Source organism: Ranitomeya variabilis, chromosome 2 (assembly GCF_051348905.1).
Source record: "Ranitomeya variabilis isolate aRanVar5 chromosome 2, aRanVar5.hap1, whole genome shotgun sequence".
Lineage (NCBI taxonomy): Eukaryota > Metazoa > Chordata > Amphibia > Anura > Dendrobatidae > Ranitomeya > Ranitomeya variabilis.
Window position 1 is genome coordinate 731,152,471 of NC_135233.1, and position 15,093 is coordinate 731,167,563.

At 41.2% G+C, this 15,093-nt stretch overlaps 1 protein-coding gene across 1 annotated transcript in view; it reads right to left on the bottom strand.

The window, feature by feature from the left end:
- CDC40 (cell division cycle 40) overlaps positions 1 to 15,093 on the bottom strand; it is a 96,611-nt gene that overhangs the window by 74,953 nt on the left and 6,565 nt on the right. Inside the window, exons 2-3 of the mRNA XM_077289558.1 lie at positions 7,987 to 8,073; positions 945 to 1,074 (exon numbers count right to left, since the gene is read on the bottom strand). Of these exons, the coding sequence (XP_077145673.1) occupies positions 945 to 1,074; positions 7,987 to 8,073 (217 nt within the window). The remainder of the gene's footprint in view (positions 1 to 944; positions 1,075 to 7,986; positions 8,074 to 15,093) is intronic.

Consider the following 15,093-nt stretch of genomic DNA (forward strand, 5'->3'; position numbering starts at 1 on the left):
TTTTCATGATCTGGGGTCGGTTGAGGGCTTATTTTTTTGCGTGCTGAGCTGGCGTTTTTAACGATACCATTTTGGTGCAGATACATTCTTTTGATCGCCCGTTATTGCATTTTAATGCAATGTCACGGCGACCAAAAAAACGTAATTCTGGCGTTTCGGATTTTTTTCTCATTACGCCGTTTAGCGATCAGGTTAATGCTTTTTTTTTTTATTGATAGATCGGGCGATTCTGAACGTGGCGATACCAAATATGTGTAGGTTTGATTTTTTTTATTGATTTATTTTGATTGGGGCGAAAGGGGGGTGATTTAAACTTATGTTTTTTTATTTTTTTCACATTTTTTTTTTTACTTTTGCCATGCTTCAATAGCCTCCATGGGAGGCTAGAAGCAGGCACAACTCGATCGCCTCTGCTACATAACAGCGATCATCAGATCGCTGCTATGCAGCAGAAAATCAGGTGTGCTGTGAGCGCCGACCACAGGGTGGACCTCTATGGTTACAATACTGAAGCATCGCCGACCCCCGATCAAGTGACGGGGGTCGGCGATGACGTCATTTCCGACCGCCCGGCCGGATGCGGTAGTTAAATGCCGCTGTCTGAGTTTGACAGCGGCATTTAACTAGTTAATAGCGGCGGGTGAATCGCGATTTCGGGCTATTGCGGGCACATGTCAGCTGTTCAAAACAGCTGACATGTCCCAGCTTTGAAGCGGGCTCACCACGGAGCCCTGCATCAAAGCAGGGGACCTGACGTCGGACGTACTATCCCATCCGACGTCAGGAAGGGGTTAAACATAAGGAGAGACTGGATAAGATCAAATAGATCAAGCATATCAGAATCATGCATAACATACTTCCAGTCTACATGCATAGTAGAGATATACATCAACAAATTTCTTCTCATATTTGCAAAGTGATTTTCATATACAACTATAGATTACCATATGTTGCAAACGTTCTTCTCTGTTGTTCAAACATGAAGTCATTTATGTGTGCTGGTTCTGCATATCCTGAAAGCATGTTCCTTGGAGCAGCCATCTGCTGACTTTTAAATGGATTGTTGGGTCCAAGCTGCAGAGACAAAAAACAATTTTCTGAACACCATTTTATCAAGCTTTTATACACAATATATATAGATAGATAGATAGATAGTAATATGTGAGATGTCTTTAGTCCTTCGACTCCGCTGTCAAATGTGAGACTACTTTAAATCAAAGCACAAACCTCTCACAGTGTACCTTCACTGTCACAAGCAAATAATTAGGGTATGTGCACACCTTGCAGATTTGCCTGTGGAATTTTCTGTGCAGATCTCTTGGCAGAAAACACAGGTAAAAATCCACGCGTTTTTGATGCGGATTTGTAACCTAAATAGAGATCTATTATTTAACAAAAAAAAAAAAAAAGAATTGTGATGTCATTTCTTTGTACAACCTCTTCATTTACATACTCCTCTGAAGAATAATGTTTACACACAAGCACGCACAGACATAGACACAGACAGACATAGACACAGACAGACATAGACACAGACAGACATAGACACAGACAGACATAGACAGACAGACAGACATAGACAGACAGACATAGACAGACAGACAGACATAGACAGACAGACAGACATAGACAGATAGACAGACATAGACAGACATAGACACAGACAGACTTTTCTCACACAGCGCTGCCAGTGAGAGAAAGAACTCAGGTGACCTCTCTCCCGGCAGCGGCGGAGGGATACATCACGGAGGATTACCTCCGCTGTCAGTTCATCGCAGGGCTCCTGTAGAGCAGTGACATCGCCTGATGTCACTGTTCTACACTGGAGATCATCGTGGGACACTCATTATTAACTGGACTATGGCGGAAAGGGAAATATAGGTTGGTTTATTATGTTATTTTTTATTACAGGAGATCTAGGGCTTCGGGGACTAGGTGATTGGTGAGTATGTACTGTATGTTATATGTACTGTCTGTAATGTATGTCTGCTGTATGTTCTTTTTTTTTTTACTACTGAACACATGCATTGTCTGATGGGACTACTTTCCCATCATCAGCAATGTTGTCACTGTAAGAATTCATAGCCGGATGGGAGCAGTAGTCCCATCAGACAATGGCTGCTTACACAGACCCGCGCACACAGGGACACATACACGCAGACCCCCCCCCCACACACACACACACACACACACACACACACACACACACAGATCCCCGCACACAGACACAGTCTCCGCCCACACACTTCCCTCCTCCTGATCTGCAGTGTTTCTCGCAGGCTCATCCGCAGCAAATCTGCAGATCTTTTTTTAAACCTGCGGTTTTGCTGCAGATGTGTCTGACTCAATGGAAATCAATGGGTACAGAAACACTTAAGATCCGCAAAAAGAATTGACATGCTGCGGAAAATAAAACGCTGCAAATTTGATTTTTCCGCAGCATGTGCACAACAATTCTTCATTTCACATAGAACATTGGCTGCGCACTACACTGCAGATTTGATGCAATTCCGCGGGTCCAAAAAATGCTGCGGAACCGCATCAAAATCTGCAACGTGTGCACATAGTCTTACAGCCAAGCACTCTGCAGTATATTCATTTCTCACCATGCTGCGGCTACAATAAACTAAGCAGTGGTCTAGTCCTGCTGCAAAGCTACTGACTTCAGGGTGGGTTTGCAGTAACATACTATGTCGCTCACTCCTGCATATAAGACAGGGGCAGCATGGTGGCTCAGTGGTTAGCACTGCAGCCTTGCAGCGCTGAGGTCCTGGGTTCAAGCCCCACTCTGGACAACATCTGCAAGGAGTTTGTATGTTCTCCCCGTGTTTGCGTGGGTTTCCTCTGGGTTCTCCGGTCTCCTCCCACAATCCAAATACATACTGATAGGGTATTTAGATTGTGAGCCCCAATGGGGACAGTGATGATAATGTGTGCAAACTGTAAAGCACTGCGGAATATGTTAGCGCTATATATAACAAACATTATCTATATAACATAATACATTATATATATATATATATATATATATATATATAATTGTCTAAGGGTCTGTCTGTCTGTCCTGGAAATCCCGCGTCTGATTGGTCGAGGCTGCCAGGCCTCGACCAATCAGCGACGGGGACAGCATGGCGACGATGATGTCATAATGGAAATCCCGCGTCTGATTGGTCGAGGCCGCCAGGTTGCCATGGTTGCCATGGCGACGATGTTGTCATAAAGGTTGCCTCGACCAATCAGCGACGGGCACAGTCTGCCGCGAATTCTGGAATCAGAATTGTCCATATACTACGGGGACATGCATATTCTAGAATACCCGATGCGTTAGAATCGGGCCACAATCTAGTTATTATTATAAGACGGCAGCTTAGCAGCAGGATACTACCTAGTTTTGTATAGCATGCCACACAGACTTCAGGATGTTCATGTTGTGGGTTATCAGCAAAAATTGCTAATAGAGTGATTAAAAAGAAAACAAAGATATATATTGCAAAGTCCTGCCCTGTGATAAAGCCCTTGTGAAAGTGTAGGCATGCTGTAAGAGACTTGTATTAATTGGTTAACGTTGCCAAGTCCTTCAAGAAACAAGCAACTTTGTGAATTACCTCTATTGATGGTACGTTCCCAAGATCAGTGTTTGTTCAGACACAGCTGAATTTCCGCATGAATCCTGCACCTCAGCTCACTTGCGTTTGTGTCTCCCTTTGGTATGTTATTAGATGTGCAAAGATATACATAGTTATGGGGTAGATAGATTGCTAGAAAGATATGGGCTAGATACATATCCGTGAGATATATAATTAGTGCTGGGTGTGTGTGTGTGTGTGTGTGTGTGTGTGTGTGTGTGTGTGTGTGTGTGTGTGTGTGTGTGTGTGTGTGTGTGTGTGTGTAGTTTACTGTACATGGATTAACTTAATAAAAAAATGTGATGCGCCAATTCTGGGGTGGCTGCAAGCCAGTATTTTTAGGCTCAGAAGGGTAAATTAACTATGGACCTTCCGAGCCTGATAATATAAGCCTACAGCTGTCTGCTTTACCTTGGCTGGTTAGCAAAAAAGAGAGGGGGGGCTCCACATGTTTGTTTTTTTTTTTTTAATTTATTTATTAGGTTAAACCAGGCTAAAAACACCTGCGTAAACGCACTTACAACGCCTGTGCTTTTTTTTTTTAACTGGGGATTTACGCATAATGAAAGTCTATGGGGAAATCCGCATAGAAGACTGAGCGCTCCCGAATGAGAAATTGACATGCTGTGGCTCGGAAACCTGCATCGCAGGTGATTTTAAGCAGTGTAAAAAAGAAGCACAGTGGGCATGGGATTTCTATTAATCCCATCCACTGTGCTTGTATTGTGTAACAAAGCATTTTGGAAGCAGCGAAAATATGCTGCATCCAGAACGCTAACATTACTGATTGTAGGCACACAGCCTAAAAAACCCTCAGCGCAATGCAGAGGCAAAGCGACCTCTACTAGCAGCATGGGAACGTGCTCAGTTCAGGCCAGTGACATGACCACGACACTTGTGTGGTCATAATTTTCTGTCAATTTGGCTGTGTGAGGGCTTATTTTCTGCAAGACAAGATGTAGTTTATGGTGGAATAGCATTTTGTGGCATGCATGACTGATCACTTTATTACACATCAGTTCTGAATTTGATTTTATTTAACAACTCATTCAGTAACTTTATTCTGTGGGTGCATTCAATTAGGACAATAACCTTTTTTTGGTAAACAGCTTGTTTTCTTGCAGGACAATCTGTAGTCTTCGCAGACTCCATTTTTGGGGGACATAAGACTTAGATTCACATTTAATTCCATTGTTTTGTAAGATTGATAAAGAGAAAATATATCTAGAGTTCCTATTTTTCACAGCATTCAGCATAACTGACATGTTACGTTTATTCAAGGTGGGGTAAGGGTGGTTCCAAATGATCATCTTCATACTCAATTTATATTTTTCTTTTTGTGTTTTGCTATTTTTTCACAAGAACACACAAAAAAAAAAACATTGTATCCGTCATCATAATCTAAGAGCTATTAAAGAAAAGTGTGAGGGCTTTGTGTTTTGTTTTTATTAGCAGTAGTTTTCTGGGGCAGTAGTTGGGGTACTTGTGACTTTTGGATCACTTTCTATTAACTTTCAGAAACAACACACATATAGGAATGGGAATTCTGACAGTGTTATTCATCTTTTTGACCAACCAGGATAAAAAATAAATATATATATATATATATATATATATATATATATATATATATATATATATATATATATACATACATATACACACACACATATACACACACACTCACCGGCCACTTTATTAGGTACACCATGCTAGTAACGGGTTGGACCCCCTTTTGCCTTCAGAACTGCCTCAATTCTTCGTGGCATAGATTCAACAAGGTGCTGGAAGCATTCCTCAGAGATTTTGGTCCATATTGACATGATGGCATCACACAGTTGCCGCAGATTTGTCGGCTGCACATCCCAAAGATGCTCCATACAAGGCAGGATGGATCCATGCTTTCATGTTGTTTACGCCAAATTCTGACCCTACCATCCGAATGTCGCAGCAGAAATCGAGACTCATCAGACCAAGCAACGTTTTTCCAATCTTCTACTGTCCAATTTCGATGAGCTTGTACAAATTGTAGCCTCAGTTTCCTGTTCTTAGCTGAAAGGAGTGGTACCCGGTGTGGTCTTCTGCTGCTGTAGCCCATCTGCCTCAAAGTTCGACGCACTGTGCGTTCAGAGATGCTCTTAGGCCTACCTTGGTTGTAACGGGTGGCGATTTGAGTCACTGTTGCCTTTCTATCAGCTCGAACCAGTCTGCCCATTCTCCTCTGACCTCTGGCATCAACAAGGCATTTCCGCCCACAGAACTGCCGCTCACTGGATTTTTTTTCTTTTTCAGACCATTCTCTGTAAACCCTAGAGATGGTTGTGCGTGAAAATCCCAGTAGATCAGCAGTTTCTGAAATACTCAGACCAGCCCTTCTGGCACCAACAACCATGCCACGTTCAAAGGCACTCAAATCACCTTTCTTCCCCATACTGATGCTCGGTTTGAACTGCAGGAGATTGTCTTGACCATGTCTACATGCCTAAATGCACTGAGTTGCCGCCATGTGATTGGCTGATTAGAAATTAAGTGTTAACAAGAAGTTGGACAGGTGTACCTAATAAAGTGGCCAGTGAGTGTATATATATATATTTTATGGGTTTTATGAATGCTGTGATACCAAATAATTGTAGTATATTCCCACAGAAATCGATGTGCAATTTTTAATCCATTGATGATCTGAAATCTTCTGCAGAAATCCTGCAGATTTACCCCTTCTAAACCACTGATTTCAATGGGGAAAGTCAAAAGTCTCCTACGAATGTAAATTGTTGCATATTCTTCAAAATTCCTAAAAGGAAAAGCAAACAAACCACTACATTTAAGATTTGCCTCCCTTGAGATTTCTCTTGCGCCCATCTCTGGTCTTCTCGGAGTCTCTTTAGAACCTGACTCCCTCTGAATCTCTAAACCCAGATAAATGCTTATACCAATCACAGGCTGCAGTGGTCACCTAAGTAAAGTCACCACAGAGGGCAAAGTTTATCAAAAATCTGGAAAAGGGCTGGTATTACCAGGGAAGATAAGTATAGTTATTTTTTTATACATACTTTTACCCATGTACAGTACTACAAAAACCGAGATGATTTTGTGCCTATTTTTTCTAGTGAATGTCCTTGTGGTTTTGAGTGGAATTTGTTTCCCACAGTAATTTCACCGTATGTGACCGTACCCTTACGCTCTGTTCACATGCTGCATTTTTGCAGCTCTCTTATGCAACCTAAAAGCTGCTTATTAAAATATCAGCAAAAGCTGATTTCAGAGATCTCATGCACACGCTTTTTTGTTCCTGACTGAATTTGTGAACTGCATAGGATTTTAAATCTGCAGTATGTCAATCCATTCAGCATTTTTGCACCCATAAAAACAATGAGAAAAGTGCAAAATGCGTCGCAAATAAACAAAATGGTATGTTTTGCGGTGTTTCTAGTGAACAAAACTAACTTTATTGAAGGGAACCTGTCACCCCCCCCCAGGCGTTTGTAACTAAAAGAGCCACCTTGTGCAGCACAAATGCTGCATTCTGACAAGGTGGCTCTTTTAGTTATGATGCCTGCACACGCTGAAATAAACACTTATAAAATGTGCCCCTCATCATCGTCGATAATGAAGCTAGAAGGGGCGCCGCCCGGAGCGCACAGGCCCGGAGTGATGGCTGTGCTGCGTCTGATTAGGAAGGAAAGTCCTGCCTCCCTGGCGATTTCACGGTATGAGGGGGCACATTTTATAATTGTTTATTTCAGCGTGTGCAGGCATCATAACTAAAAGAGCCACCTTGTCCGAATGCAGCATTAGTGCTGCACAAGGTGGTTCTTTTAGTTACAAACGCCTGAGGGGGGTGACAGGTTCCCTTTAAGTATAGACAGTAGACAAAGCATAATCCACACCAAAGAACCTATACAAAAAAAGTCAAAGACGCTGAAAACACTTGGAATACAAAAGTTTTCAAGGCAATGTTTTAATTGTAAAGAGAACAAGTTTTGAGGACAATGAAAAAAAAAAAAAAAAAAAAGCACCAAAAAATGCTGCATGTGAACATAGCCTTACATTTGTTTTGCTTCTTCACCTTACACATTGCATCAGTTTTTACAGAGAGTTGCTGAAGCTTAAAAACAATGCTTTTACACATGAAAAACATTCAAAAAGTGTGATTAATCTGTAAGAACCCATGTCACCCAAAACCGCATGCCAAAACCCGTGAAAATCTGACTTTATAAAATAAAAATGCAGTTCTAAAGATGCATTTTATTGTGTTCTCATCAAGAACACAAAAAAAATTATAAACTCACAATGAAAAAAATGCCTGGAGAAGATCCAGCCCAGAGCTTGAGACAGTGATTTTGAAAAGTTAGAAACTCACCTCAGGCGCAAACAAGGTTTCATATGTTGGATTGTATTGTACTTCTTTAAGAGAGGGGTCAAGATGAATTCCGATATCAACATTTTCCTGCAAAAGAAATAAGGTTGTGTTCACTGCAGTGAAACTAAACATCCGAGAGTAATTACATTAAAGAAAGCACATCAGATAGTATGAAAAAAAAAAAAAAAAAGGTTGTGGTGAAACACCGGTCATTACTTTACAAGTAGCTTTAGAGCTTTTATAGAATTAGATATGACCTTTGTGGCACGTTCAGACATTGCAGATTTGAGAATTTTGGTTGTAGAACTTGCACTGATCATGCACAATAATATTCCGTACAGCACAAAGTAAAACCTCCCTTCTGTTCTCAATGAGACTAATGTAGCCAATTCTAGGCTAGGTGATAGGGCTGGTATAAGTGTGTCCCCACTGGGACCTGCATCTATCCACTCCCGGGCCCCGTCTTGCCCTGCTGGTCATGAAGAGGTGGCCAAAACCTACAGTATTTCCTTGGATGGGAGCTATGAAAATTACAGAGCATGCCCGCTTAATCATTCACATGTAGAAAGCAGATAAAATTAAGAAGGCCTTATTCTGCATGACAATGATTAAATACGGTAATGGGAAGCTGATAATTACCACTGGAAAACAACCACTAAAGTACAGTGTATCATAATGATTAAAAGAGGAAAAGTTAAAATTCAAGCTGCTTAATTACAATAAACGAGAACATGTATTTATTGCATTAGCCAGCTGAAACAGGCAGCTTGTAGAGCTCAGCGGCTTCCATCCAGCACATCCTAAGCACAAATTATAAGCAGAGCTTCATCACAATAGTCAGATTTATTACTGAAAATAGAAACAAAATCGAAAACTGTATACAAGTTTGGATAATGTTCTTCAAAGTCCATAGTAAATAATAGGATGCAATGTACAATCATGGGCTACGTTCCAATACTTGTATTATTTTATTACAGTTTTGCCCAAATCTTGGATCTATTCAGGAGGCGTGCTAGCAAAATGTTCAGTATGGAAAAATGATGGATATGGCACACTGCAGGATTACAGCACACTGCAGGATTACAGCACATGGCTTCTATACACTTGTAGGTCTCCGCTGAATGGTGATGGGACTGCGCTTACTTCTGTCCACTCCTAGTTTATGGAAGGGTATGTGCATACGTTACAGATTTGGTGCACAAGTTTCTGCGTCTCTTGCCAGGAAAAATGCTGCATTTTTTTATGCATTTTTTGGGGGTAGATTTTTCTCCATATTGATGAAATCTGTAGTAAAGACACTGACAAATGACATGCTGCAAATATAAATCTAAAAAGAAATACATGAAAATCACTACTTTGCAGATTTGAAAACACTGTAGAGTATCCTGGGCATTAGGCTACGTGCACACGTTCAGGATTTCCTGCAGAAATTTCCTGAGCAAAACTGAACGTTTTCTGCAAGAAATCTGCATGCGCTTTACTCACGTTTTTACCACATTTTTGGTGCGTTTTTTTCCAGAGCTTCCCAATGCAATAATATAGTGGGAAATCCGCAAAAAAAATCTGCAAAATTAATGAACATGCTGCGTTTTTTACTGCGATTCCTTTTTTTCTTTTCGCAGAAAACAAATGCATCATGTGCACAAAAATTGCGGAATGCATTCTAAATGATGGGATGCATAATGTATGCCTTTTTTTTGTTTTTATAGCGGAAAACTGCAAAAAAAAAAAAAGCAAAAAAATCTGCTACGTGTGCACACAGGCTTAGCAGTGATAGGAATTTTTGAGTGTTATGTAAAGCAAAACACATCTGTGTAACATTGCTGAAATTACGATTCTTTGAAAAACAAAAGCTGCCTTAGGGTATGTGCACACGTCAGGATTATTTGCGTTTTTTCGCGTTTTTTCCGCGATAAAAACGCGAAAAACGCTAACATATGCCTCCTATTATTTACAGTGTATTCCGCATTTTTTGTGCAAATGTTGCAATTTTTTCCGCGAAAAAAATCACATCGCGGAAAAAAAAAGCAACATGTTCATTAAAAATGCGGAATTGCGGGGATTCCGCACACCTAGGAGTCCATTGATCTGCTTACTTCCCGCACGGGGCTGTGCACACCATGCGGGAAGTAAGCAGATTATGTGCGGTTGGTACCCAGGGTGGAGGAGAGGAGACTCTCCTCCACGGACTGGGCACCATATAATTGGTCAAAAATAAAAGAATTAAAATAAAAAAAATAGTCCTATACTCACCTGCGATGTCCCCCGCAGTGTTCCCACCTCACCGTTGCATGCTGCCGCTTCGGTTCCTATAGCTGGTGTGCGGTGAAGGACCTGTGATGACGTCACTGTCTTGTGATTGAAGATTTAGAGGAAGGGTGCACCTAGGCTATAAAGCAAATAATCAAAGAAAAGGGTGCAGTGCCTAGTCCAATGATAATGTAGACCAAACCGAAGAAGAAAGTATTGGACCATAACAGGCACGCACAACGTGCGTGCCTGTTATGGTCCAATACTTTCTTCTTCGGTACTGTCTTGTGATTGGTCGTGAGCGGTCATGTGACCGCTCACATGACCGCGACGTCATGGAAGGTCCTGCGCGCACACACCAGCTATAGGAAGAGGAACGGACGCCGCTGAGGAGATCGTCTGGGTGAGTATAAGCATTTTTTTTATTATTTTTAAACATTCTCTCTTTTACTATAGATGCTGCATAGACTGCATCTATAGTAAAAAGTTGGTCACACTTGTCAAACGCTATGTTTGACAAGTGTGACCAACCTGTCAGTCAGTTTTCCAAGCGATGCTACAGATCGCTTGGAAGACTTTAGCATTCTGCAAGCTAATTACGCTTGCAGAATGCTAAAAAAAAACGCGAAAAAAAATGCGGATTTCTTGCAGAAAATTTCCGGTTTTCTTCAGGAAATTTCTGCAAGAAATCCGGACGTGTGCACATACCCTTACAGTCTTTAATGGTTCACTACTTATGATACTGTACGTACAGGCCAAGAAATAGGAAAAAAACTGTATCTGAGGTGCCATGGGAGAACGTTATTTCCGGTAGAGTCACTGTGAGCACAACATTTGGCAATCAATAGAAGAAAATTGATAGAAACCAGATGAGACTAGTCAGCACGTGCCCACATGTAAGCGATACTGTGAAAAGCACTGGAACTGTAAGTGTGCGATCTTCAGTCATGTACAGTGACTGCAGATTTCTCTTCTTAAACCCCTTTAAGCAGGCATCTATAACTTTTAGACTTGCCCTGGGACAGCCAATTCGCACAGCAATAATATAATAATAATTTTATTTATATAGCGCCAACATATTCCGCAGCGCTTTACAACTTATAGAGGGGACTTGTACAGACAATAGACATTACAGCATAACAGAAAATCACAGTTCAAAACAGATACCAGGAGGAATGAGGGCCCTGCTCGCAAGCTTACAACCTATGAGGAAAAGGGGAGACACGAGAGGTGGATGGTAACAATTGCTTTAGTTATTTGGACCAGCCATGGTGTAAGGCTCAGGTGTTCATGTAAAGCTGCATGAACCAGTTAACTGCCTAAGTATGTAGCAGTACAGACACCGAGGCTATTAACTGCATAAAGTGTATGAGAACATGATGCGAGGGACCTGATTGTGTTTTGTTTTTTTTTTGTTTGTTTTTTTTTAATAGGCCACACAGGGATAGTTAGGTTAATGCGTTGAGGTGGTAGGCCAGTCTGAACAAATGCGTTTTTAGGGCACGCTTAAAACTGTGGGGATTGGGGATTAATCGTATTAACCTGGGTATTGCATTCCAAAGAATCGGTGCAGCACGTGTAAAGTCTTGGAGACGGGAGTGGGAGGTTCTGATTATTGAGGATGCTAACCTGAGGTCATTAGCGGAGCAGAGGGCACGGGTAGGGTGGTAGACTGAGACCAGAGAGGAGATGTAGGGTGGTGCTGAGCCATGGAGTGCTTTGTGGATGAGGGTAGTAGTATTGTACTGGATTCTGGAGTGGATGAGTAGCCAGTGTAATGACTGGCACAAGGTAGAGGCATCGGTGTAACGGTTGGTGAGGAATATGATCCTGGCAGCAGCATTCAGGACAGATTGGAGCGGGGAGAGTTTGGTAAGAGGGAGGCCGATTAGTAGAGAGTTACAATAGTCCAGACGAGAATGAATAAGTGAGACAGTAAGAGTTTTTGCAGAGTCGAAAGTAAGAAAAGGGCGAATTCTAGAAATGTTTTTGAGATGCAGATAAGAAGAGCGAGCCAGTGATCGGATGTGGGGGATGAATGAAAGCTCGGAATCAAGGATGACCCCAAGGCAGCAGGCATGTTGCTTGGGAGTAATGGTGGAACCGCACACGGAGATGGCAATGTCAGGCAAAGGTAGGTTAGTAGAGGGAGAGAACACGAGGAGTTCAGTTGAGCCTCAGTGACGGCATGGGCCAATAACTTGTCACTTTTGCATTTTTAAAAGAAATATTTCGGAACACTAACACCTTCACGTATGGAAGTGAATTACAGGAGGTGTCTCTGGCAGGGTGGATTGATTTAAATCACGCCGATTTAAATCATGATTTAAATCACAATTTAAATCAAAAGATTTTTTTCTATTTAAATCGGATCGATTTTAATCATGATTTTAATCATGATTTAAATCACTGATTTAAATCAAAAGGTTTTTTTTTAATATAAATCACGATTAAAATGAGAAGTGAGAGCAGTGCGCATGTGCGCCCATAGTTACACGGACGAAACTAGGGGCAACGATCTAACGCCAGGGTGAGGGGGGGACCCCAAAGTAAGTAAAAATCTTTTTTGTTTTACTATATGGCAATAGGTAGGTGTTTAAAAGCAGCATGTCTTAATTGTATAAACTATTAATAGCCTCCACATTTTGTTCATACTGCCCCTTTAATTCCACACTTCTAGCTTGGTTTCACTTTTGGTTTAGTTTCTTTTTCCATTCAGTTGACATGCCCAAACTTGTTGGATAGTCAGCAGTACTTGGCTGTAGTAACAATCAAACTTCATAAGTGATCTGTGTGAGCCATGGCAGGTCGTAAGAGAGACCCTATTTGGGTTCATTTTGTTGAGATGCCAGCAGCAGATCTTGGAAAGAAAGGTGCAAGAGCAAAGTGCAAATACTGTCAAAAGGATATCCAAGGACTTGTTTGCCGTTTAAAATCACATTATGAAAACTGCAACCAGAAGGGAAATGAAGATGTTGATAGTGAAGTGTTTCTTTGGTCATCTTCATCACCGCACTTCTCATGATGTTGCCTCATTCACGCCACCAGGCCTTGCATCTCTTTGTTGCATCGTTTGCATTTTGCACGCATGCCTGCCTTACCGATAGGCGAAGGAGCTTCATTAAAATATTCCCAAACTGGGTCTCTTTTACGGCCTGCTGCCATTATAAGGAAAGAATGTAATAAACCTCAGATCGTACACACAAACAGATCCAGACTTGTCTGTCTGTGGCTATGCTGCAGTATTGTGCTCAAAGTTTCACTTTCATTTTTTTGTCTGCTTGCCCTTCCTCCTCAAAACACTTAGATTCACATTCTTCTTGTGTTGTGCAGATCTATTCCACTCCAAACAATCAGAAACATATTGTCTAACTTCTTGGACTTGGCACTGAAGGGGTTGATTCTGTATTCATAGGTTTGTAGAACAATAGGATTAAGGTCTTTTTCTCAACTCTGTTCATGTTGTAACATTTTTGCCATGAAGAAGAGGCTGGGACCTCTGCGGAGTCAAATTCAGTTTTGAGAACTGCGTAAGTAAAGCGAGCGTCTGTTATAATATAGGAGAGAAACTGCCCACTAATCCTACAGAAACCTCTGGAAGAGCATGGCATTGTGAATGTTACACATATACAGCCTTTATTCTACTGAGTTAAACAACTCAGCTTTATCTCATGATGGAAGAACCTTTGGATGGTAAAATATTTTCCTCAAAAAGCAGTTTATTGAAAAAAATCCGATTTAAATCAAAAAAATCCGATTTAAATCAAAAAAATCCGATTTTTTTGATTTTTTTAAAAAAACATTGATTTTTATCCACCCTGGTCTCTGGTCTAATAACTCCTTCAATTAGTTTAATGTTAATGACACAAAAGAAGCATGTAACCTTCTATACGTTGACCAGTTCTCCGAGCAGCTAAACATTGCTTCTTTTTAGAGGTCAACAATGGCAACAGATATCCCCGAAGAGTTGAAATCCATCAAATGTCAGTGTTACAATAGGTGTACAGCGAGGCAATGAATTATCAGCCTCCACAAAGTGAAAAGCTGTTAACTGCTGTGCGTGGGAGAGCGGCTTTTAACTGAGCAGCGTGTTTCCAAGGTGACAAATTAAAATTCCACTGTTCCATCAAAAAGAACATTTTCTGTGGATAGAGGAACCCTTTCAAAAACAGGTATTTATCCAAACTCAAAACTATAGGCATCAGCAAACTAAGCATGACATATGGGGCTTCTGCATATGGAATCACGTGCAGTTTTTATGCCATTTTTGGTGTTGATTTTTTTTAAAGCCAAAGCCATAAATGAATCTGGCTGAAAAAAAAATTACGGTATATAAATTTCTGTATATGTAAGGGGAATGGTAGATGCAGGTGTATTGAGCAGGCTTAGGAGCTTCATAGCAGATCAGTAACATGGCGATACACAGCAACACAGAATATTAAAATGATAAAAACCGCAAATTTTCAAACTAACCCCGTGTTCCCATTATGCAAATAAACCCACCAAAAATCTAAAGACGAGATACATATTTATGGCTGAGTATGTGCAATTCCAACATTTTAAAATGTCTATGGGCAGCACGGTGGCGCAGTGGTTAGCACAGCAGCCTTGCAGCACTGGGGTCCTGGGTTCTAATCCCACCTTGGACAACATCTGCAAAGAGTTTGTATGTTCTCTCCGTGTTTGCGTGGGTTTCCTCCGGGTACTCCGGTTTCCTCCCACATTCCAAAGACATACCGATAGGGAATTTAGATTGTGAGCCCCATCGGGGACAGCGATAATAATGTGTGCAACCTGTAAAGCGCTGCGGAATATGTTAGCGCTATATAAAAATAAAGATTATTATTTATTATTATG